Below are 24,777 nucleotides of genomic sequence, written 5' to 3'. Positions count from 1 at the left end.
TAAGACCGCGGAGTCTACTCATGTGCAGCCTCGATATTTCTCCAAACGGAGTACGCCGGGCTCGGTAGATTTCCAAGTATGCTGGAGATTGGAACAGTACTTCGGCGGCACTCGATGACGTAGTATGCTTGAAATAGTGGCTCTGAAGCAGCTTTACTCGCGATTCAGACACACCCTGTTTCTGAAGCTGGAGCATTTCTGTTAGAAATGTTTTGAGTTGTAGAACCTTTATCCCCTTGACAGCCACCATTAAGCCTTTGCATTTGCATGTTTGGCCTTGAATAGTCAGTAGCCTGACAACAGATCCAGATGCATTTGAAAGCACCTCAGAATAACAGAAACATATCTGAAATGCTTTTTATAAAATGTGACCATGTACGACAGACAGTGATGTGCCATAGCGGAAAAAGCACAGGTGTTATTAATGACCTTAACAAGCTGCTGCAATCAAGCTGCTGGGAAAAAGTCCTTGTATTTCTTGTATGAAAAGTTCACCATCTATAGACCACACATAAAAATGTTTTTATTTAGTGTATTAACAAATTGTATTATACATTTTATAGACACTGTTTTATTTTTATTTTTTTTAACTTTTTCACAAACAACAGCATTATAAAAATAAAAGCACATGTAACATATATTGTGATCATGGTGTCGTTTTTATCAGCAAATCTGGAATAATACATTGTCTTTTGTTTGTTTATTGAGTTGTTGTTTGTCATTTTCTTACAAAAATGTGTAGTACAGTTTAAAAAAAAAAGGAGTTTATTGAATGGAAAGCTGAAAACAATGAGGTGCCCATCATGTTCCAGGTTAAAAAGGGAGTTCAATGGTAGTAAAACAAGGATGTATGTTTATCTTTGTACTGGGGGGGAGTAAATGTGATGAGGAAAGAACAAACAAAAAAACATGCTGGTGTTGAGATGTTTATATCTGTGAGATGCTTACATTGCTTGGGTAATACTTCAGCAAAAGTTTTTGTTTACGTACGTGAGCGATTTAAATGTGTGCAACCTACAAACGTCATCACACTGGCAACATATCAGTGATGGCAGAGATTGAAACTTATACTATCAACTGTCAAAGTTATTATTTTCATCCGTAGAGGAAAGAAAAAAAGCTACAGTATGAGGCAAGTTTGGTGCTCCTTAAATCTACAATGTTGTACAAATATATACGAAAAGCTGACATGAGGATCTAAAATGCACTCTTGAGATCCATGACGACAACAAAAATGTCCCCCAAATGTCCCCTTCCTCGACTCCAGAATTGCTCTTAACCGTCATCATGCCTGTGTGATAACTGCTCCGCCATCTGTGCACCTGGCCGCCTGCCCACTTATTAGCTACATAATTTGGTAGTTTCGTATTCCAACGAGTTGGGCTGCTTGGCACTGAAAGTCTGCAGCGCTGCCTGGATCCTGGCAACATCCGTGGTGGACAGTTTGAGCCGGTGGCGCAGCAGACAGGAGAAAAGGTCCAGAGGCTGAGCTCCGGGCGGGGAGAGCCTGTTGACCCGGTCCCGGATCTCAAGCAGCTGCAGCAGGGCGGAGTCCTGCGATCCCTGAGTATATGGGTAGTCAAGCTGTAAAATCAAGTCCTGGATCGCATCTGGGTCAAAATGCATACTATAGCCATACACCTGGATGCTGTTTATCTTCATGTAGCCGAGATTTTTCCCCGATTCCATGTACTCCAAGGGTTCATAATATACAGTTCCATTCCCGGTACTCGAGGGCCCTCTGATCCGGCTGCGCAGGTAAAAGTGGACCGTCTCAAAAAAGGTTTTCCACTTGTTGCCCAAAGTCAAAGTCCAGTTGTAGCAATCATAGGGAAGGTCTAATTTAGTCCTTTCCCAGTCTGGGTAGTTGTCCTGTTCAATGGGCATGATCCAACTCTCCGAGTGGCTCCCCCCAAACGGATTGATGTACACAGACAGCAAGGGGTCCAGAGTGCTGTTCTTGGTAAGGCAGATCTGTAGAGACATCCCCAGGAGCATGTGGACATGGTTTGACTTGTATTTATTACTTTTCAGCGTCAGCAGCATCCTCTTCCGCCATGACGGGTCGAACCAGTTATTCAGCCTGACATCGTTGCTGACAAAGATCCCGTGTATGCTGATGCGGTTGTCACGTCTCTGCAGAAGGTAGCGCAGCTCCAGGTCCTGCAGGTCTGTCTCGAAGCCGATGTAGTGATCCGTGGAGTCGGGCACCTCGTTGCGGCACAGGCCCTGACTCAGCATGTAGCCCTGGTTGCAGGTGGCGCAGCGGGAGCGGTTCTCGTAGGAGCAGGAGGCGCAGGAGGTGCCTTCGCCCACCGTGCAGGGGATCACACCCTGGCAGGGGGGGTGCTCGTAGGGACAGGAGCAGCTCCGGGTGTCCTCCAGGTAGGAACCGATGTGGTTGTTCTCACTGCAGTACATGATGGAGAGGATGTAGTTCAGCCAGTAGGTGAAGGGCCTGTTAAATAAAAATAGAAGTATGTAAGATTTACCGGTAATATAAGATAAGCTACTCAAAACCACATGATTACGAGTATTAACTTTACATGGGATTTAATACAATTATAGTAAGTAGAGTTGTGTAACTAGGTCTTTTTAAATGAAAACAAAAATGTAAGAACATGTTTTTCTTTTTCTTTTCTTTCATTTTATGTTATATTAGTGTTCATCTCGTGCCTCTTTTGTTATTTAATCTATATTTAAACAAGTTAATTAAAAACATAACAAATATAATTTTGAGTTTAATTATCAAGTTCTCTCTTTTCTCTTTCTGTAAACACAAAATTACTTTCATTACACATCCAAAAAAGATTCAAATCAAATGTAATAAAACCATTGCTCGGAACCGGAAAACAGTTTTAAGGCACCTCAAAATGTAAATACTTAGTTTTCATTTTAAACTGTAGTACGACTTAATAAGAAAGATATGTTCAGTACAGTTATGTAATACAAAAAAACATGTTTAATGACTCTAAAAAAACTTATAGCTAAATGTGATGTATGAGATCAAACCAATGCCTTTAATTATGTACAACACCAGTTAACCTTTAGCTTGTGTCGTAATTGCAAGAAAAGTGATATCATTGATTTGAGATGTACTGTATGTTTCCATTTTAATTGCAAAATAATAAAAACATGGCAGAGGTCTAACATCTCCCTAGTCAGCTTCCTAATCTAACAACGTGGGTGAGGGCAGTATGGCTGAAGGTCAACCATCCTACACAGATTGGAATTGCTTCATATTCTCCAGAGATTCACATCAGCTCAGCAAAGCCCACATTCAAACCACTTAGCACCATAAAATCCTTCAAGAAATGCTTCTCTGCCCACATATTCTTTGGTCAGATATATAAAACCTAAAGATGTAATGTTAAAGAATAACAGTCCTTAGCTCTATATTTTCGTTTAGCACTTAAAAGTTAGCTAATTTGCTTCATCAAATGACAATACCTCCTGGTGTGATAAGCTCATAGCAGAACAATTCATTTTTATTTGGATTCTGATTGCTTTGTTGTTACACTTTGATTGATGCTGTAAAAGAAAGGGTTTGTTTTGTTAAAAAAAGAAAGCAGATGGCCAACATGCCAAGAATATAATGTTGTAGATCAGTCTTTTCATTCACTTTGTTCCACATCTGTCACATTTCTGAGTCCCTCCTTTTGTTCTTGTGCAGAGTAAGCTGTTTTGTTAGTTTGGTCATTTGCAGCTGCTAAATGAAATTAGGGCAAACAAAAGCGCAGGTATCAGTAGTTTACATTCAATAAATATATTTTTGAACATTGTTCCCAGCAGTTGTTTAACTATTTAACACACAGTGAATTTGATCTTTAATGATGAATATTAGATCAAAGTCATTGAAAGTGAGCCACATTTATTCTCACAACTTTACAAACCCAGTTTAGAGCAAACATAAGACATTTTTGTAGCACTTCTAAATAGGGTCCACATCAGTGCATTTCCCATTTATACACAGAAATAATTACTATAGCAGTGTGTGGTGCTGACTTTTCTTTACCAAAATGTGATGAGACAATGAAAACTTTCAAATGCATGTGTGTGCACACAGCATGCCATGGCCAAGTAGAACAGATGAGAGCAATTTGCAATCATTTATAACAAAACGCTCAAACTCAACTAATGACTGAATTCTGATACATTTTATATGAAGCTCTGATTTGAAAACTGCTCCACATAGCTAATCAGTGCAGAACACAGAATGTCCTCTAATAGAATAATAATTTTTGTTTGATTTTATACAACATATTTGAATGCAATCATTTTTAATTAACTGTATTACAAAGTAACATTAATACCTCGGCTACCGGAACCCATCATTATTGCATAGACATACCAAGTTAATTGTGATAACACCATACTACTGTATGCTTTGTGATGATATAAGTACAATTGCATACAAGCAGATAACATTTTCAGTTCACTTGTATGTTGTATTTTAAACATAAAACCATTTTACAATCTCAGACTCTCAGACTCCAATTACTGCGAATGTGTCTGATTTGCTGCATTTATTATGCAGTACACAAATTGGAGAAACACTGTCTTTTATTCCACTCCCTTAAATATCTGTGCGCAAGAGGAATTATGTATTTTTTAAAAGGGGCTCTAATATAATTTTTGGGGTCTTCCCAAATCCCAAAGTTCACAAGTTGTTCTCCCACACACTCCCCCCTGCCTGAAAATGCCTCAATTATAGTACTTTGTTTACTTTTGCTACATAGTGACATCACTATGTTAAACTTCCGCTTCCATTAGGTAGCACTCCAACACATTTTTTGTGATAAGCTAAGGGGCGGGATATCTTTAAATGGTTGAGATTGCCAATCACAACAGACCAATCACTGGGCTCTCGATGGCAAAAAGAACTGAGCAGAGGCAGTAAAACACAATTATGAAACCTAAAAATGAGCATAATAGGGACCCTTTAATAGGTTTTTAGATTTAAAAATGTTATTAAAAAAATGGTTCATGCAATCCTACTGTCCATGTTTTGGGAGAAGTTTGATTTTATGAATGTTAACACCATTTAGGATTCATTAAACCAATGCCTTTTAAGTATTTGTAAGGATCTGTGCGAACCATGAGTGGATACAATGTGTTAACACTACCCAGCTCCTCTGAAACTCATCAGTTAGAGTCAGCTGAGCATATCTCACCTCCAGAGCGTGGGCTGTGCACAGCAAGAGAGAGGAAGCCTCCCCACCACCATAAAGCGCATTGTGTCAGCAGGACATGTAAACTGTCGTGCAGACGCAGTGTGCAGCGCGGGCCAAAGAGAAGCCGGGTGTTCACTCTGCAATCTGTTCATTGTCTGCCAGCTCATTTCACACTGATCAATGCGTCACACTAACTTTCTCCTTCTGCTTCAATTCAATTCAATTTCCACTAGTGAGCAAAACTTTCCCCCTAAAGAAGATGCAATATTTGTTTGCTTAATGAACCAAAAAAACATTAGTATGGCGGCTCCATCGATAATATTCTGACACCTTGTAATTTCAAACAGTGCAGCTTCCGAAAAAAGCATTACTATTTTATTATTTCCAGACCAGGGAGTTAATCTACTGTAGAACCCTTAAAATGGATAAGTCATAAGCATATCATATTTCTGTTCCCCTTTTTCCTTATTTTTCATACTGATGCAGAGATACATAAACGTTTCTTTTCAATCAAAAGGAAAATATATATTCTATTAAAAAGGTCTTTAAATGCAAGGTTATAGGGAAATATGTTGTAGAATATGGAAAATCATTGTACATTGTTTACGTGTACAGTAAACAGTAAAATGGCGCATTATTACAGACCTTGTCAACATTTGACAGGTAATTTAGCACAGCATTTTGTGCAGAACTTTTAAATGCAAAGTTAATAAATTATTTCCCACAGTTCATAGATGTGAACCTCTTTAATGAACTAATGGACTCCTGCTAAGATCTTTTGAGAGCACCAGGTTACATCACAGCAGGATCCAAAATATCCAGTTTAAGTATTTAGTCCCACTCCCAATATATGTTTTTATATCTGCTCCCTCTAGATACTCTCAAGCTGAAGTGTTGAGATTTATATTAGTTTTAATGCAGAGGCACTTATGGATGTGCCTTTTTATCAACTCATCACTTACAAGTCACTTATAACTGCATCATCTTATTTCATTGTGATTAAATAGTGCTACATGTACTGGCACTTGCTTTTGAACAGAGAGTCTTTCTGCATCTGACTAGAATAACTCTTTCAAATGAAAACTGTAAACAATTAATCCAAACCAGACAAACAAAAACACAGCCTAACAAAAAGACTAGAAGACAGATAATGTAACTATGCTGAACCACAAGTGAGGCAATTTACAACATTCAAAGGAATATAAGTCAATATTAGGTAGGTTATAGGTTAATATATGCTTCAACAATTATATATGTTCTTGGTTTCAGATCTGAAAATATTATTCATTGGTAAAACTGCCGACTCAATGACTATAACTGGCTCATTCAATCATAGTGTACTAGATAAGAGTAGCTATGATCCATTCAGAATCATGGGGAAAAATGGGGGACTTTAGGTATACAAAAAGTAGTGTGAAAGGTAAACAAGTGTTGCATTGCTACTCTTCTGTGGTGCCAAGAGGAGATAAAGTAACGGTGTAATGCATACGCATTTATCTATCTATTTCTCACTGTGTCTGGCTATAGTCTCACCGATAGATTTCACAGTGTCCTCTCTCAGACTTTTCAGATGACGTTTCCTTTGTAGAATTGGTCCATTTTAGGTGTTACTTATGTCTAACGGTTATTTGTATAACCGCTCCATCCGTCCTACTAATACATGGATTTCTGAGCGACCTAATTATGTACAGGCGAAGATACACATAATAATGAAATGAAAACTGACTACAAAGAGACACCTAATGACCACAAAGTGATGCAAAATACACATATAAACACATAATGACAACAAAGTGACACAAAACATCTACAAAGAGACAACAAATGACCACCAAAGAGAGAGATGGTGTCCATTGTGTCAAATATTTGCACCTTTAAACATGATCACCCTAAAATACATGCTGCAGGAGACCAAACTTGCAATTTGTTCAGTGGTAGCTAAACTCTTGGTGCAGTCTATAAGGGACAAACAGGCTTTACATCATTAGAAGTATCCTAATATCTCACACTAAAGCATTGGTCTTTGCTATGTTAAAAAGTAAACAAGAAAGCCAACATAAGAAAGGAGTTAAAGCAACAGAGGTTAACAATCCATCTTGTGCATTTATGTTTGGTCTGATATGATTGTATAAGTGATGGGAAAATGTGGGAAAAATAATGAACTAGTTTATATTCCCTTTGGTGTTGGGCGATGAGATTGATGCAGCTAACATCCCATTTGCAGAGTTTTTCACCTGAAATAGCCCCTGAAATGAGCCTGGCTGCATTAACAGCACTGCTTAAATCACATTTATTTTTCATAAGCTTGGAGTCTGCAGACTATAATGACTTTGTGTAAGGAACAAAATAGATTGAATGATGTATTGAGGTGACGAGGAAAACCCTTTTTTGTCCATGATTTCATCTCAGGCTAGTTAACCAACAGGAACATCTCCCAAACTTAGCATATTCTTTTAAAACACAGCAAACTTTAATTTCACAGGAGGGTGGCTTTGATTCCCTGCATGTAGAGGAGACCTGTGCTGGGAGTACAGCCAAGTCATCAAGGTGTGACACTTTAGCAGGACCTCGGTGGAATATCAAAGCGCTAGTACATTGTGTGCATTATTAGCATAATGCGAAGTTGAGGGCATAGCAAAGCGTGTGCGGAAGAAAATAAATGAGCATTGCCGTTCAGAGCTTGCTTGAAAGGAATCGCAACGTGGCAGCAGGCTTTGGGAGTTTGTGCTTAATTCCATACATGAACAACCTCACACACACACTTGCACATCCGAATTAACAAGAAAGTCAGCAGGAATACTTATCAGCTTCTCACCTCTCCCTCAGCATAATGATTTTGGGCTGAGTGCGACACCTCTTGCTGAGGGTGAATAGCTTGTTGATGATTCGTTGGGCTTTGCTCAGGAGCTGCTGGGTGCTGAGCTCCAGCTGTTTGTAGCGCTGGTGGATGGTCGGCTCCGCCTTCCAGAAGTATTGGATGGCCGATGTGTTCAGGGCGTAGAACGTGGGGAGCCTTCGAACGAAGTTCTGGAACTCATCTGCAAGGCAGGGGGACATGAAATGTTAGAGTTGACACTACTCCGCCAAACTAACTCTCCTACCTCCTTCCAACTATATTTGGCTGATTTAGTCAAACCAAAATGAGAGAATTACTTTGTGGAGGCCATCTGTGCTGAAGGGCTTTAGGGCATACTGGATGTGACCTGTTTGATGCATACTTTAAAGGGGACCTATCATCCAAAATGCACTTGTGTACGTCTTTTATACATGAATATGTGTCCCCGGTGTTCCAGGGAACTCACCAAGTGTCAGAAAACACAACCCTCTCTATCCATACCCAAATCTCTAAAAAAGGGGCTGCAACGGATCTGATAAAAACTGATCCAGATTTGAACACTGTCCTGACGTCAGGACGGTGGCGCTACGGCTATTGGGCCAACTCCACCAATCAGGAGGAGACAGCCACGGCCATTGCCGTTCGAAAGCGCTGGAGACGCTGTAGTACATATGCCAGGCCAGTAGATGGTGCTGTTCTCACAGAATCAGCCCTTGCAAAAACAGGGCTAAATAAGTGCAAATTGAGCGAAATTAGGCATGGCTAAAATGCATGATCTGTTTGGTATTTTGAAAAAAAAAAAGTATAAATATGCCTTATATAGGTATGGTCCTACACTATATTATTATAATATAGCATGATAGGTCCACTTTAATGCAAAAAGGCTGGGTAAGTGAGTTTTTACTCTATAATGAACGGCAAACCGTTTTTCCAGGGCTTATTCTGTTTGAACAAAAACAAGGAAACCATTTTTTAAAACCAGTGCTCACACACAGCACAGCAAACCGATTACATTCCAAGGCACTCAATAACAATATTGTCATCGTTGTCATGATCGGTTGTATGGAAAATCAATGTGAAGTGCAGCACTGATGAGAAAATGACTGCACTGTTTGTAATTAGTTCACGTTATCTTGATAACACAGTATCTGATTATAAAACCAATTAAGTGCCAATGGCTTCCCTGGTGATTATGCAAGGTGTTTTACATGTTCCTGTGAAATTAATAAGTTGATTAAACAGCTTGTAATAAAATATATGAAAAGAGTGTTTGGGGGGAGCTTTCCATGGCCTGCCTTTTGAAACGAGAGCTATTCTCAGGGGGTGAATCATTTGATTTAACGACTTCTGTTCAGATGTTAGCTTTTGACATTTGTACTATAACATCATATTGGGGGTTAAATGGATAATAGTTTTCCTATTGTCAACCAATCCCCTGAAAAAACCTATTACATTTAATTAGTCATTCTCTGAAAATTAGACATCCACTGTTTTTTGGTGATATAAACTTTACATCTTCGAAATAGGCTCAGTCAACGTCACCAAGGGGGCATCGGGGGGCAGTACATGCTCATTGCATTAAAAGCTACACAGATCTCAAGATCAAGATCTTAGCTTAAATCATGATAACAATTATTGCTCAAGAGAATATATTGACTAAGTGCAGTACACAAAACTATTACTATATCTATTCATAGTGTCCAGTTTTCTGCGGCAGCTTGAAACTCAGAGTTACTGCTGAGCTCGACCATTATTTTATCACCAAGACAACAATCCCTCATCCCAGGGAATTCACTCTCGGCCCACCATTATTATCTTGTCAGCAGCTGAACCCAGGAAACTAACAGCCCTCCCCTTTAGGTATGCTTTTAAAAACAGAAAACACTGGGAGATTTGGAGGAGCACAAGTACAGACAGATTCTGGGCATTGTTAAATATAAATCAGGGTTGGATGGTAACGATGTGTATCAAAATGCTTTTGCCGATTGTTAAATTATAAGGTTGCGAATAAAGATTTATTGGTCTTTGATGTTGGGTTAATTGTAAGATTCATATAGACTCTTAGATCCGTAAATGTTATACCCACTGACTTGATATATTCTATACCGCAACTGTATATATATAGAAAGATAAAAACTGTATGCATCCCGAGGAAAATGTAGGCAACCAATATCTTATACGACACATAGGGGAAAAACACAAGTGTAGTAGTGAGGAAAGCTTTTAAAACTGTAGATACTGATCTATCCATATAAATACATTTTCCAAATTAAAGCATCACACAGTAAAAGGTCAAAGCAAATGAGGTCCGCCATCAAGTAACTGTGATTTTTAATCTATTTGCGGCTGATCTTAGTTGTTCTCCATTATATAAAATATACAAGCTTTTCAAAGGAACTTACTTATTTTTCTTTATTTAATACAACACTGCAACCACAGTTCTCAGGGCACCTTGCTGCTTAAGTTATTGCCAGCTGTGTGCTAATCAAATTGTCCTCAGTACCGAAGCATGTAGCCAGTAATGACACACTGAGCCATCGAGGTGCACAAAGAACGGCTTAAGGCTGGGCTGTAAACGACTGAAACAGCAAGATGCCCTGAGAGCCTGTGGATACATCTCACAGTTTCAATAATGACTGGAAAACAGAAAGAGCTATTTCTTTGAGTATCTAAGATTTGAGGTAAAATCCAATTGTGTGAACCAGATTAAAAAATGTAATCTCCTTGCAAAAAGCTAAAGCTGGAATCTTGAAGTGAACAAAACAATATTTAGCTGCGGTTTTGACCAAACCCACAGAAAATATGGTTCACTTGTAAAATGTGAAAGTGTTAAAGTGTTACAGAGGTTACATCATAGGCTTCTAACAGATTCCAGCAACTGTGCTTTGTTTCTGAGGTGTGACAGCTTCCTCCCTATACGGTACTGAAAAACCTTAATTTGGCTGACTCACTGTTGACCTAGTCACATGACAGCAAATGCTACCCTTTCATTTTCTGGTCATCGAGATTTTCTCCATAAAATGTCAGCACACAGCCAGGCTCAAATGGTAGCCAAAGGTAGTTGTTTGAGTGGCGAGGAAGAGTGTGAGGTGTTGTGACAACGTACACTGTAAGATGATAGGTTTGTCAACAGTCAAGAGATTTTCCATGCTACTGAGTCAGTGATGCCTTTAATATATCTGCCTGTATCAAGCCACTGAGGAAATAGTTGCAAATCAAAGGCAGGCTGTATTGGATTTACAACTTCATTTATAAATCATCATCACCATCAACACACATCTAAATTAAAAAAGTTCTAAATTGAATAAGCAGATACTTTTTCACAATATCACAATATAAAATGATATTATAAAATGACATCATGACTATATCTATATCAAGCTGCAACATAGTCAACCATTTTTTTGCAATGATGTTTCAGTCAAAGTCTAACAAAGATATAATAAAATAGATAAGAGTGCTTAACATTCATGCAATACATTATTTGTAAAAGACATGTGTGGCTTTGAAAATACATAACACTGGGACTTTGGTCTTGTGTATATAATCTAAAGTCCCAGTGTTATGTATCTACCAAATGTAAGTCAATACAGTTAATAAGCAAGTCCTCTGTGTACTGTTGCATTCCCAATATATCTATTGGATGGAATTTGTCCCACGTTTTCATTGTTTTCTTTGCCCATTGGCTTCACTAACAATGGGGTCTACGTTTCTGTCAGTGGGAGATCCACAGCTATTGAATGAGTGCAAATAGGAAAACACTGACCTGACTCCTCAAAGTCTCGGTTGGCCGTTTTCCAGGAATCTCGGATTTTCTGCACACTGGCTTCCATAGCTCTCAGAGCCACCTCAGGGCAATTACACTGTGGGTAGTCCACGGCGCAGTGGCACCAACAGTCATTGTCCCGGCACACAAACTGGCCCTCCTCATTACATCCGATGTAGCTGAGAGCTGCCTGCACAAACCTTGGCTTCAGGTACTCTGGCAGAATGGCTTGAAGGCCTGAGGCAAGAACAAAAACATGGAAATGTCACATGGCTGAATGAATACGGAGCTCTTCAGGTATAGCAGTAAATTAGTTTAAATGGCTGTTGTACACTAGAACTGTAAATCACTAAGGGCCGACGCTCATTTTCTCTGCTTTTATCTTGCCACGCTTGACATATGCTTGGCGTCACATGCAATGTGCTGAGATTCACTTAAAGTTTTATTTGTACTGCACAGTGCTGCTACTTTTGTTGTGAATCATTACTTGGATTCACTTCAGAACTCTGCAAGCATGCATGGGCAAAAAAGAGTGATTGAAGCAAAACTCGTTCTGACAGTCATGCTGCTGTTATAAGCTCGCTGGAGAACAGACACTGCGACAATTCCATCAAAAATTGGAGGAGTTCAATTATGGATGCCCAACCTTGCAAATGAATCTTGTTTTCAGGGCTCTGAACCAAAACGGAGCTGACAGAGTCGAGGTTGTCATAGTTACTGCATCCAAGAGGGCCTGTTCTTGTTTCGGTCACCTAAAGAGAGAAATACAAAGGAACATAACAATAATCCATATTGAGAGAGTAACCCACCAATGGCATTACAAACAGGGGGAGGGTGAGATAAAGGAAAAAGAAAAGGGAGAGCATGTATGACTTGTCAAGCAGAATCAGATTAACCTTCTCCCCCTGTAAACATATTACATATTCTGAGATGTATTGTGAAAATCTTAACTAGGAGAATGACGTGGACTGGAAACTGTGTCATGATATCTCTGGAGTAAACCTTAATGAGCAAGTTGTGTCATCTGTCAAATTTGTCTCAACATTGTTTTTCCCCATTACAATGCCCCCTGACACCCATAACATGGTAACATCTATTTTGATGCTGCTGTAAGCATGTCCTATTGAATTATACATGCAACTGAGGATTTGTGTAATTGCTTGGTGCAAACTTTTACATGGGGTGTGCAATATTGTTTCAAGACTTCACATGCCTACATGTGATGAGAGGATTGGCATAAAGATATAAAAAAAATTAGTTTTGGGTATTTTTCTTCAAATGCAGCTAAAAGAAGACTCCATCAAATACGAATTTCACTCCTGTTACAATTTCAAACACAAAATGGACACAAAGTATCAGAATGGATGAATCAGAACTACCTATATAATGTCATTCTAATTGATGCCATATTTTCTGCTTCCTTGACAAATCATGCCGCAAAGTGACATTAATATGCTTTAGACACATTTTTCGTTGTAGTTCTCATGGCCTGTAAAGAGACTCTGATATGTGAAATTGGCCAAGTGCCCCTTAAACTAATCAAGGCTGCATGTTACATGATGTAAGCTGAATAATTTATTCTTTCTCAAGATAACAAGGTTTTCTGTAGTTATCACTCTGCCAGGGGCTTGAACAGCATTTTTATTGATGTGCTGTTATACAACTAAACATCAATGCAAGTGGTGGATTGATTTGTTAATCCCAGTTTGGTATAGTATTTCAACAAGACAAAGAGTCTACTGCCATGCTAGCGGATTAGGGTTAGGGTTAGGGTTGGGGGGTTCAATACTGAATTCAAATGACAGCATGCTAACAATGACAATGCTAACATGCTGATGCTAAGCAGGATTGTTTACGATGTCCACTTTGTTTAGGCAAGTTGGTATGCCACATTTTAAATATCACAAGTGTTGCCGATATTTTGTCAAAAAACTAAGAACTAGATTAAAGGACATTTTAACAGACAATTACACAATGAAAAGTAAGCTATTGGGAAAAATGGTAATGGTCTTCAAGAAACTTTTTTTAAAACTACAAATGTGGAATTTATGGTGGTACTAGAGCAACGTTGTAGGCGTTACTAAAGTCAGTATGATTTATGCAGACCAAGAATGTCTGAAAATGGCAATCCATCCAATAGTTGTTGAGATATTTCTTTCTTTACCAAGGTTTGTCCGACCAACTGACATTGCCATCCTGAGAATCATTCCTACAAAAAAAAAATTACAAACTTGTGCTAAGAGCAAGGGTGAATACCTTTGGATATACTGTATCTGCCCATTTAAAAGTTTGAGTTCTTCATTAAAAGTAGCTTATAGTATTATTGATGATAATTGTGATGCTAACTTCTCCACATAAATTAAAGTAAATTACTATGATATTGGTTCCAAATTGTTGCTGGTGATTATAAAGGTAACCCTTCAACATAACTGGCTTTGTTCACTTAATCAGTGGCACACAACACAAAGCCCTGTCACAGTTGTATAATAGGAGCTCACATTAAGTGATTTTGTGGAAAAGTTGAACTAGAATAGGATTATTATCACCAGGTGTGATTACTTCAATCATGTCAAAGTCACCTCTGTTAACACTCTCTGTAGGGGTGCGGTTTGCACAATGACAGTCTGACAATGTGGTGAAGGGAGGAACAGTTTGGAGCAAGTTCCACCACAGAACATTTTTTCCCAGAGGAAACTTGAGCGAGCGGGAGGTGTAAAGTCTTGGTGTGAGCATAAATAGCACTCTGAGGTTTGGAGAATATGATATAACTAATTTCATTTCATTTCAAACCTTTATTTAAACAGATTGGTCCCATTGAGATCATAGATCTCTTTTTCAAGGGAGACCTGCAGACTACAGCTTGAGGGATTAAAGCACACTTGGTTAGCATGAGTTTCTCTTGTCCAAGGAGAACGCATGTATAATATAAGGAAACGGTTCAGTGACACGAAGAAAGGCGCCAAACATGTTGGCAGAAGTTGATTGTTTGGCACTCAGAGAGGGTTATATACCAGCCAGCCTGGAGGATATAGACGTCTTATTTATGTAGGCTTAATGCGACATTTAGGAATTATTGTATATTTGACAATCTGTCACACAACAGCTATGTCTATATAATTAGCAATGAAGAGCTTTCCTGCAGGTTTAGGGATTTTATATCATACTGGAGAGCTTCAATCCACACAAAAGACACAGCGAAAGAAAATCTGTGATGACTGGGAGATTTGGAAGAACCATCTGGAGGCGGAGAGGTGACTCGGTTTATCACACCTGTTCAGAGTAAGGTTAATTTACTCAGAACAAGTTCAACCACGTAGGAGTAGGAGAGAAAAATCAATTGACGCACATCAGACAACTCTGTCCACCAGGCTTCTGCTCGGGAAATTAGTGTTTATTTGAGGAGAGATATGAACGAGCGGAGGCCTGTGGACAGTAGCAGTGACTTGTGTCCGCAGGGATCGTCCGGATTGTTTAAAAGCTGTTGTTTTTCTTTATAAACAAGCCCAGTAAACATCGCTTGTGTCCTTGCTGCAGAAGCCTGAATCACCATAACTCTTAACACCAGTGTAGCAAAAAAGAAGTAAGAGAAAAGCTAATTTCTAGTGGAATTTATGCACGTAAACAATAGCTAAATGACAGCAGACCTAACAGAGTGTTATAGGATCTGTTGCTTGCTCACATTTTAATAAACAAGCAGTGTGCCAGGAGGAAATCATTTTCTTGGCACAAATGAAGCTTTAGAAGCTGCTCAGGCAGATAACTGATACACAGCTACACTCAAGCTGAATGTGTTATTTTCTATTACCAGTTAGGTGATCTATTAAAGCTCAGTTTTTTTCTGCCTTAACGTCAAAACAAATTCTAGATTCAAATATATTCCAACGTATTATGTTGTGAGTCAATGTGTGGGTTGACTGAATACAGTAATATAGAAGAAAAAACATATTTATGTAAAGTGCTTCAATTTTCTAAAGACATTTAGGTTTCACCCTGCTGCCAAAATTAATCAGAAGTTGAAGTATTAAGATGCACTGTTACAGAAGTAGGACCAAGTAATTGTTTTGCAATTCACAAGTAAGTTGAAATGATTTGCACTCTAGTCCCAAGTTGAGTCCTACTTTGAGTTTTGAGTCCTGAACTCATCCTCATCTTTCCCAATTTCTGTTTTCTAACTTGTTTTTCCTCTTCGGCAACGTTGATGGATGCTGTAGATTTGGTTCAAACTAAGTGGATCTGAGGTATTATTAATTGACAAAATTAATAATGTTAGTTGATTTAGGAAATGGATTGATTTGTGGCACACGTTTTGAATGAGATACATTTGAATCTCTGGGCTTGATAGATAGTAGATGTAAGTCAAAAGACTCAAGTCTTTGGTGTTAAAGTCTAAATCGATATCCAAGCCAACATGTGTTCAATTGAGTCCAATGCCCTCGAATGTGTTAGTCTACGCTTCTGCATTGTAGAAAAGGACACCTAGACAGAAAAATGTGTACAAACATGTGTAGAAGATATATTTTACTATTCCTAAGCTGACCATGTAGCAAAAGTCAGTCTGGTTCTTTTTTCAGTAACACAGTAACTATAAGTTATACTGAGAAAAATAGCAAAATATATTCATGCCATGAGGGCCTTTTGTTGAAAGTGGTTTAAAAACTGTGCATGCATTGCTGGATTTATCAAGGTCTTCTTTTTTGGGCTCTATAGTTGGACTGTCAAACCGTTTAGGGGCTTATTTCCTACTGTAGTAAGAGCTAGTGCGTCATAGGTTAAATGCCGGCTAGCTTGAGAACATACTTTTTGGAAGCTGCTGCCATACAGTAGGTTTAATTACACCGAGGTATCACAATGAGAGCTTTTTAATTAGAAGAAATGTGAAGAGCAGCAAATACCGGTCAAGAACTAAAAAAGTAACACTGCCAACAAGCAAACAGCAAACCTATAAGAGGGAGTCATGTACCGACCATAATTATTTCCCCAAGTGTGGAAAGTCAACTAAATGAAGCCGAAAAAATAAGCTGCCTTAAAGATAAAGGTCAAAGAGACATACTGCATGAATACAACTGAAATTAATTGGTAAAAAGTTGGAGGTGAGAAACTAAAGTTAACTAAAAACAGAATACCTTCTGAGACAGGTATATAAATATCCCGGAACTTTTGACGTACATCTTGAAAGTTGCAACTATATCCAAGCTTCAAAGACATCAACACAAGATTTGTGCTGACAAAACACCCACAAAAGAACAGTTTGGAGTCTCTCCTCTCGGTTGGAGCTCATGGTTAGATTGTTCGCAATCTCTGCTCAATCATCCTTGACAAAAGCCTGATTTGGAGTATGAATATATCCAGGCTCCACGGGCAGCAAAGATAAACTGCCAACCTGAAGGGAAATCCATCTCCTTCGCTGTCACTTGCGAATTATTGCCAAACACCATGACGGTGTCTTCTTTTAATATTTCCCCAAAGGTCCAATAACAGGAACAACATCTCCTTGCTAGATTAATGACAGAAACTATGGTATCCAGCCGGGAGGAAACGGAAGACTTTTACCGCTGTGGGCAAAAAAGTTGTCATTCTTTTGACATCTACTTTTGACAACTACAAGGTTATAGAGGAAATTAAACACAGAATGACCTGAGGATGAAAAGTAGCTGGGAGCTTTGAATGTACCTTGTGTGTCTCTTTCAGTCTCCTTCTTAAAATACTTCATAGGTCGACTGTTTGTCAAGTTGCTATTGCTTAAATATTGTCTTTTAAATACACATTTTAGGCAGGACAGTCAGACAGAGGTGGGTGGGAGAGGGAGAGTAACTGACTTGCATTCTTTTCCTTTTTATGTTTGACGCATTAACACAATTAATTAAAATCCTGGCAGCTTCCGTAGGGATCAGCAGATTAATTTTTAACACAGACAGATGTCCAACTTAAAAGGGAAAATGGACCAAATGCAATTCTAAAGATGTCTTTTCCATGCATAGCAATGAGACCATCTGCAAAAAGAACCCAGTGGAGCAGGGCATGTGTGCACAGTCAGCCTTCACTATTAGACATCGACCCCGAAATGAAAAATCTTTTTATATATTTCACTACTTCCAAGACCCTACTGGGCATTTATTTTGTTCCTAAAAGGGAGAAAAACACAGAGTTATTGCAATAATATGATATGCAAATGACATGGATCAGTTGGAGGGGAATTATTAATGTGCCATAATTGAGTACAAGATACTTGTGCTGACTGTTGAAATAACTAACAGCTGCATTTAATTGCACTTTAAGGCATTCCTAGAATAAGCAGTGTGAGATACTTACACACATTGAGGACGTGACTTGTTTATTTAATCGCTGAACTTCCCTATGCCCTCAAGCATTACCATTTGATGTCTCCTATCTGTCTAAATGCTCCTTCAGAGAATATTTTTAATACATTTCTTAGAGCTGCCTTAAATACAAAACCACCAAAATAATAGAAGAGGGTATTTTGTCACAATGTGGCTAAGTAAAATTGTGACTTATCATATTGATCGATCCTGGTGGAGTATCAGCTTAACAGAAACTAATCGTTGAAAAAGCAAATGGTAATTTTTCATAAATTCGCAGACGCTAATGCCTATTTCAGTTTTCCATTAGGCTGAGTTTTTCTTTTTCTTTTCAAAGTCTTTTGCAGTTTGTGTCTGTCTTCCGCTGATCAACGTTGTGCACAGAATCCTTAAACCTGCAGGCTTTTAAGCTGGCAGGGAAAAAAGCTCATTGGCATCAGATCAGTGCTTAGCTTCACATTCTGTATAGGCTTTTAATATGTTGTCCCAAATTAAGGATGAAAAGTGAGGCAACAGACAGTAAGCGCACTACAGACAGATGACATATTATACTGGAAAAATTCACATAATGTGTATTAGCAAGGTGTTTGATTACCACAAGCTGTTGCTGATTAGTACATTTTCAAAAGTCTATCAGAAGGGTGAGTACAATTCCTCCCACATAAACTGCAGTCTCTTGGTGTCATAATAGATAGTGTTGTCAAACATTTGCACACTTAAATATTTTATAGGTCACCGATTTTGAATGTTATCTGCTAATTTAAACGGGCCCTTTAATGCTTTCGGGGTTATGAGGAAACAGGCAGTTTGAGGAAAATAAAGCAGTTTTTGAACATTATAGACTGTAAACATGTCACTGTAAATGAGCAATAACTGATACACGTATCAGTGGTTAGAGTTATGGATATACTAATTCAGACTGGACAACTGCAACTAGTTGTCAAAGTGAGTATAAAACATGAAAACAATGTGTTATGAAACTCATTTTTAAACATAATTTATTTTGGGTTAGGCCACAGGGCAATAACTCATAAAGTTTTTGCAACCATACTATTGTATAACTTGTGTTGTTCTAAACAACACAACTATAACAACTAGATTTGTAAAATGACATGTTAACATTGTGAACACAAACACAACATGACTTTATTGTTTCTTGTGGGACAGGAACACCAGCCTCATGGGTGTAAGAATGTGCACTAATGTCATTCAACTTCATTTGAACATTAGAACTTTTGGAGAAAAATGTACACTGTTTGATGCTACTGCTGTTTTAGGTTTGTTTGTACTCAAGTGTAACCATGTGAGCTAACAGCTATGACACAAGGGACAAACACTGAACAAAGAGCAGTACATATTGGCTACCTATCATTGCAATTAAAAGTAACATTGGTGGCAAAGGACTCACGGTTGGATTCTTCAAATGATATTCTTGCATGATCGGTTGTTTTCTGTTTGTTACTGTATCTTTAAATGACCTGAGTGCCTCCTTTGTTCCTTCCATATTTGCTAAGATCCATAGAGGTGCATGTCCTTTTCTTGTGTTTCTTCTTTTGGTGAAGGCTGATAACGTGATAACATTCTAACTGGATAAATAAATGCTCAACTGAGGTGACATCTGGTAACATTGCCATAGCATATTGAATTAGCATACTATATATCATTCATCATTGTCATCAAACCATTCACGGAGCTCAGGTGCACTGCTTGGAAGCAACATTTATTATGTTTCTGTTTATTCGTCACCAGTCTGTGTATTCAAGCAGGAAGCAAACAATCCCAAGTGAGCCCTGAAGGCATCCTTTTTTAACTTCACATTGCACTCTGTCGCTGAAAGTGTAGCTCTGCCAGGCACACTGTTCAGGGAAAACTGCTGCTTGGAAAGTTGACATATTTCCACTCTCAGACTACACAGTGGCCCAACACACGAGTGCAGTGGCTCAGGACGTGTCGTTTCGACAGTTGGAGCAGGTGAGAGCCAGAGATAGTATTTGGCATTGTAACTGGATTGAACACTACTCAGCTGCTAGTCTAACTGAGTCTCTTCTGCAGACCGGGGTAATGTTGGGACAAGTGTTCCAGCAAGAACACTCTTCACTTGAAATGTGGTTTACTTGGGAAATAATAGTTTTGTTGCAAAAGCAGGTATTGAACACTGGGAGGAAAATTAAAACTCAGAGCACACATTAAACACATGATTAATTAATAAGAAACGTTAACTAGATCATAATATTATTAAATAAATTAGTAGCAGGTAGTAATCAATATACATAGAATGGTAATAAGAAAGTTACATAGTTAGTAAGTGACGTCCCCCATTGGTTTTTAGCTTGGACTATGGTTTTGACATTTTGGACGTCGCCATTTTGTTTTTTCTTTTTCGTATTTTAATTAAATGTGTGGAGAAAAGTACATCCGAACACTGAAAGTACACTGTGAAAGGAATAAAGTTGAAAGGCAAAAACTGGACCATGCCCCAATCACAAGCTAGCACCGCCTTCAAATATCAGCTTTATTTAGCTTTTAATGAAAGCATGACTTATAAAAGCATCGTGCTGTTGAAAAATACTTGAAAATAGCATTTGAAACCATAAACTCATCAGAAAAATGTCCACCAGGGTTATAATAGGAAGTAGGGTAATTTTCTCATTGACTTTAAGACATAAGACCTTTTTTTTTTCAACCAGTGGAGGTATTTTTCTAATTAATGCTGTTTAAAAAAAAAAGAAATACATAATTCAAGGAAATGATGCTAATAAATTGATAACTTAAACCACTGCATCATCTAAATAAGATTATGCCTCATCTTTTCTCACACAGATTTTAGATTGGTGGAAAGCGTTGTGTTATCTGCAGGGCAAAGCAGCACTTATCCTGTTAACATGATCTACTAATATAGCTCTAAGGCACATCCATTATTTAAAAAAAAAAAATTAAGACTTTAATATTATTGTACGACCAGTTAGGTGAAAGCATGTTACTGATGAACATGTATCAGTCAGTGCTGCAAATCCATCATATGAATAATTCCACAAAAACAGCATAAAATGTCACTTAGTGTTAGCTTGTGTTGTCAGAATGAGCAACAATGGGCTTTAAATGGCTGCACTTTCTGCTTGCTGGAGGAAAAAATGTAGGCCTACAAGATAGCATTAATGTTTCATGAAAATCGTCTTTCATTTCAGAATCGCCTCATTCTCTGCACCTTCAAGAACTGTCGCAGGCTTAATCACCACGGCATAGTAGATTTGCAAAAATGTGAATTTCAGATATGTTTCAAGCTGTTTATTTAGACACTGAGGATTTCAATGCTTGTATTAAGACCACTTTGTTGCACTGGCTCACAGACTAATGTCGACCAGCGAGGGATAAGCTTACTATAAGTGAGAAAAGGGGGAACGGGAAGAAAATTGCATCAGAATGATGAGCAATTATGTGTCTATGAGAAAAAAATGTCACTCCAAGCCACAGGGGAACAGAGGGCAACCTTTGGTAGAAGAAAGTGGAATTTAATCCTCTGTGTGGTGTTATATTCACTGAGACTCTCTAAGGGAAGCTAAGCTATGCAATTTTACAGGAAGTACCAGTCACTTGAAAAGGGGCCAAGGGAGAAAGATTCTGTGTATTTATTTTTGCTCTCCAGGCTTCACTTCTTTGAACCAGCTGCAGATTAAAGCAAAATAGCTGGAAGAAGTTAAATTCTTAAAAAGAATCGGAAGTGAGACATAAGACTAGAGCCAGGAGCTACAGTATCATACAACTATTTATAAGGAGGAATATTTTAGGATTCTTCCTCACTCCCACACATATCAAGGAAGGAAACCTATAGATCTTGTTAAATGTTAAAGATGAGTTGAAAAGACACCAAGCAGGACGTTTAGGTTCCTTTTTGAATAATGTAGATGCGAAAAGAAATCGACCGTAATGAATTATTCATCAGAGCTTGCGATAACACTGCGTTTTTGTTTGTTTATCTTGCCATCAAAACTGCCCCGAACTCAGGGAACCGTGTTCCCTGCAACCGCTCCTCAGCAACCATTATCTGATTTCTGAGGCTCGACTTTTACTTGTGTTTCCTTCCACGCCAACAAATGAAGCGTGACACCGCACGACTGACTGAACAAACAAGGCTCGCGTGGCAAATTGGGTCAAACATCCCTTATCACTTCTCCTCCCCATCAATGATATTCTCCTCCCAACTTTGGTTTAATGAATCTTCAATACAGAGGGAGCCTGGGCTGCAAATCAAGGGTAAGCGCGTTGATTGATGTCGCATTTCCTGCGCAACTGCCTCACCTCCATCCTCAGCTGAAAAGCCTTTTTAAATAAGACCTGTCTATCCCCGTCTCATCTCTCCTGTTCAGTCGCATATGACACCTTAACTCATACCGCAAAACGTTTGACAAATGATGGAGGCTCTCAAAGGAAATTACAGAAATGGAAGGGATGATTCATGACACTACAGTATGTTATAGCAGAAACCTTTTATTTCGGCACCACTATCCCTTTTCCCCTCGTCTTTGATTATTTTGCAGGTTTTGCTTTACTTGAGGCCTTAATGCCAGGCATATCTACTATTTAAAATTATTATCTCTTAGAACCAGGAGACCTGTGCTCTTCTTCAATGCAGCTTTGTTTTGGCATCTGTCTTCATCAGGGTGAGGTAAAAACCCATGTTCCCAATTAAGGGCTGCTGGCGTTGTGCATATCTTACATCAGTCACCTGAAAATGCCTCACAAACAAATGTACCCCAAAGGACTACTTCTTTATTCATCTCAATCACGTTTTTCTTTAGCAGCACTTTGGTTCAGTGGCTGCTGCCAAATCAGCTCAATGTCTTCTTGCCAATTCACTTTAGAGAATGTACAGTTTTATCTCCGATGTAAAGCAAAGGAAGAGTCAATGAAAAATGGGCTGGAGCTCAGAAAAAAACAAGGGACTTAATGTTTTAGCGGCAGCTCCACAGTCAGAATAAGGGATTCAGACCCATCTTCAGTTTCTTCAATGGAGAAAGAAATCTCTACTCGCTGATGACTGTCTTTGTACAATCTAGGCATGCAATGCATAGATAACTATGTACTTGCACAGTAGTTATCTATGCATTGGCCAATTTTTTCTTATACATTTAATTCCACCCAGTTAATAATTTGATCATCAGTTTTTGATGAAACATGGAGTATTCAAGTCTTTACATTACGTACTTTTTTATGCAAATGCATGTTCAGCCTCTCAAATATTAAAGCGGCCCTTCATGCGTTAAGGTTTAACCTTTCCTGTAGTGGCAAGGTAAAGGTTATTGTGCATGCAAATGTTCACACCAGAGGGAATTGTTTCCACACACACTCCCCCCCCTGCCTGAAACGCTTCGATGGACTCCTTTGTTTACTTTCTTAACATAATCATATCACACATGATCCTATTTGCTAGATCTCCACACAACATTTGCTTGGTAGGGTGGTACTTCATTGGGTTACAAGTAGAATCATGATACTACACAAGCACCAATACATTTATGTTGTTTGAATGACTAAATGAATAACTATATCAGTTTGATTATCAATTACTTGCTTAGATGATTTAGGTGATCAAGCCAAAATGACAGACTCTGCTTTTCGATAAAGGATTTGCTATTTATTGTTTTTGTCCTTATTGTAATGGGTCTGTTGTTTGAATGCATCACCCTGGGCTCCGGGAAATGATGGATGGTATCTCATATTTTCTAAATAATGATTAATAAAAATAGAAGTATTAAAGCTTTACACTATCCTCATCCTTTGGACAAAATATATTCACTGGCTTCTTTTATTTAAAGCTAAATCAATCATTTAAATATGATTATCGCGTTAAGCTTAACAAGGCTGGTGGATGGAAATACATTGTTTATTTGACAGCAACGAATGCATCCAAAATACATTTTAAAGCATTATTTGTAGGTTATATGATGAAACCTGAGCCAGATTGTTGATAAAACCTTGAGATGCTCATTAAATATTTTGAGATCATTCCAAGGTTGGACGTTAGACTTTCATGTTCAAAAGTTAGATGTTGTCATTGTGGCCATATTCTGTCAGATTTAATGTAATGTAATCTCAGTATTTCAACCTTTTTGATATGCATCAATATTATTTCACCTTATTTAACGCCAGGCATCCGCTTTATCAAAGGACAGTATAAAATGTAAAAAACAAAAGGTCCCACACAGATGTTAACACATTCTAATCCAAAGCAATGAATTGTGATGTATTAGCCATGTCATGTGTCGGGTGAGGTAAATCCAATCAGAAAACTACCACAGCAGAAGCAGCTGTCATCACAGTATACAACACACACAGACTGAAGACGATGACAGTGTCTCAGATTGTGTTTTTGCAGGTAGCTGATACAACCTAGACTCTGTGACGTTAATCTGTTGTTTACCACAAGCCAGTGCAAACACATTAAAGCCACGCGAGGGAATAGATTCTTCAGAAAGCAAATAGAATTCAGTCTGCGGTGCGAAGGGCAAACTCAGCCGATTCAATTCATTCTGCTTGATAAAAACTGACAGAGTGATGAATGAACACACCCCGAAGGTATTAAGCAGTAAAAGATGCAAGGTGATATTTACATCATAAGCATATCTCGATATGCATTGCATGCTGTTCCATATAAAAGCCTGCACTCGCCTGGTAGAGCAAGGATCG

At 38.5% G+C, this 24,777-nt stretch overlaps 1 protein-coding gene across 1 annotated transcript in view; it reads right to left on the bottom strand.

The window, feature by feature from the left end:
- Window positions 1–503: 503 nt before the first annotated feature.
- The window catches only part of LOC117495266 (BMP/retinoic acid-inducible neural-specific protein 3-like), a 51,226-nt gene continuing 26,952 nt past the window's right edge, over window positions 504–24,777 (bottom strand). The window contains exons 5-8 of the mRNA XM_034146422.1: window positions 12,423–12,528; window positions 11,777–12,013; window positions 7,990–8,212; window positions 504–2,458 (exon numbers count right to left, since the gene is read on the bottom strand). Of these exons, the coding sequence (XP_034002313.1) occupies window positions 1,342–2,458; window positions 7,990–8,212; window positions 11,777–12,013; window positions 12,423–12,528 (1,683 nt within the window). The 3' untranslated portion in view covers window positions 504–1,341. The remainder of the gene's footprint in view (window positions 2,459–7,989; window positions 8,213–11,776; window positions 12,014–12,422; window positions 12,529–24,777) is intronic.

Source organism: Trematomus bernacchii, unplaced genomic scaffold (assembly GCF_902827165.1).
Source record: "Trematomus bernacchii unplaced genomic scaffold, fTreBer1.1, whole genome shotgun sequence".
NCBI lineage: Eukaryota > Metazoa > Chordata > Actinopteri > Perciformes > Nototheniidae > Trematomus > Trematomus bernacchii.
Note: the sequence above shows the minus strand (reverse complement) of the source record. Positions and strands in the feature narration are given on the sequence as shown.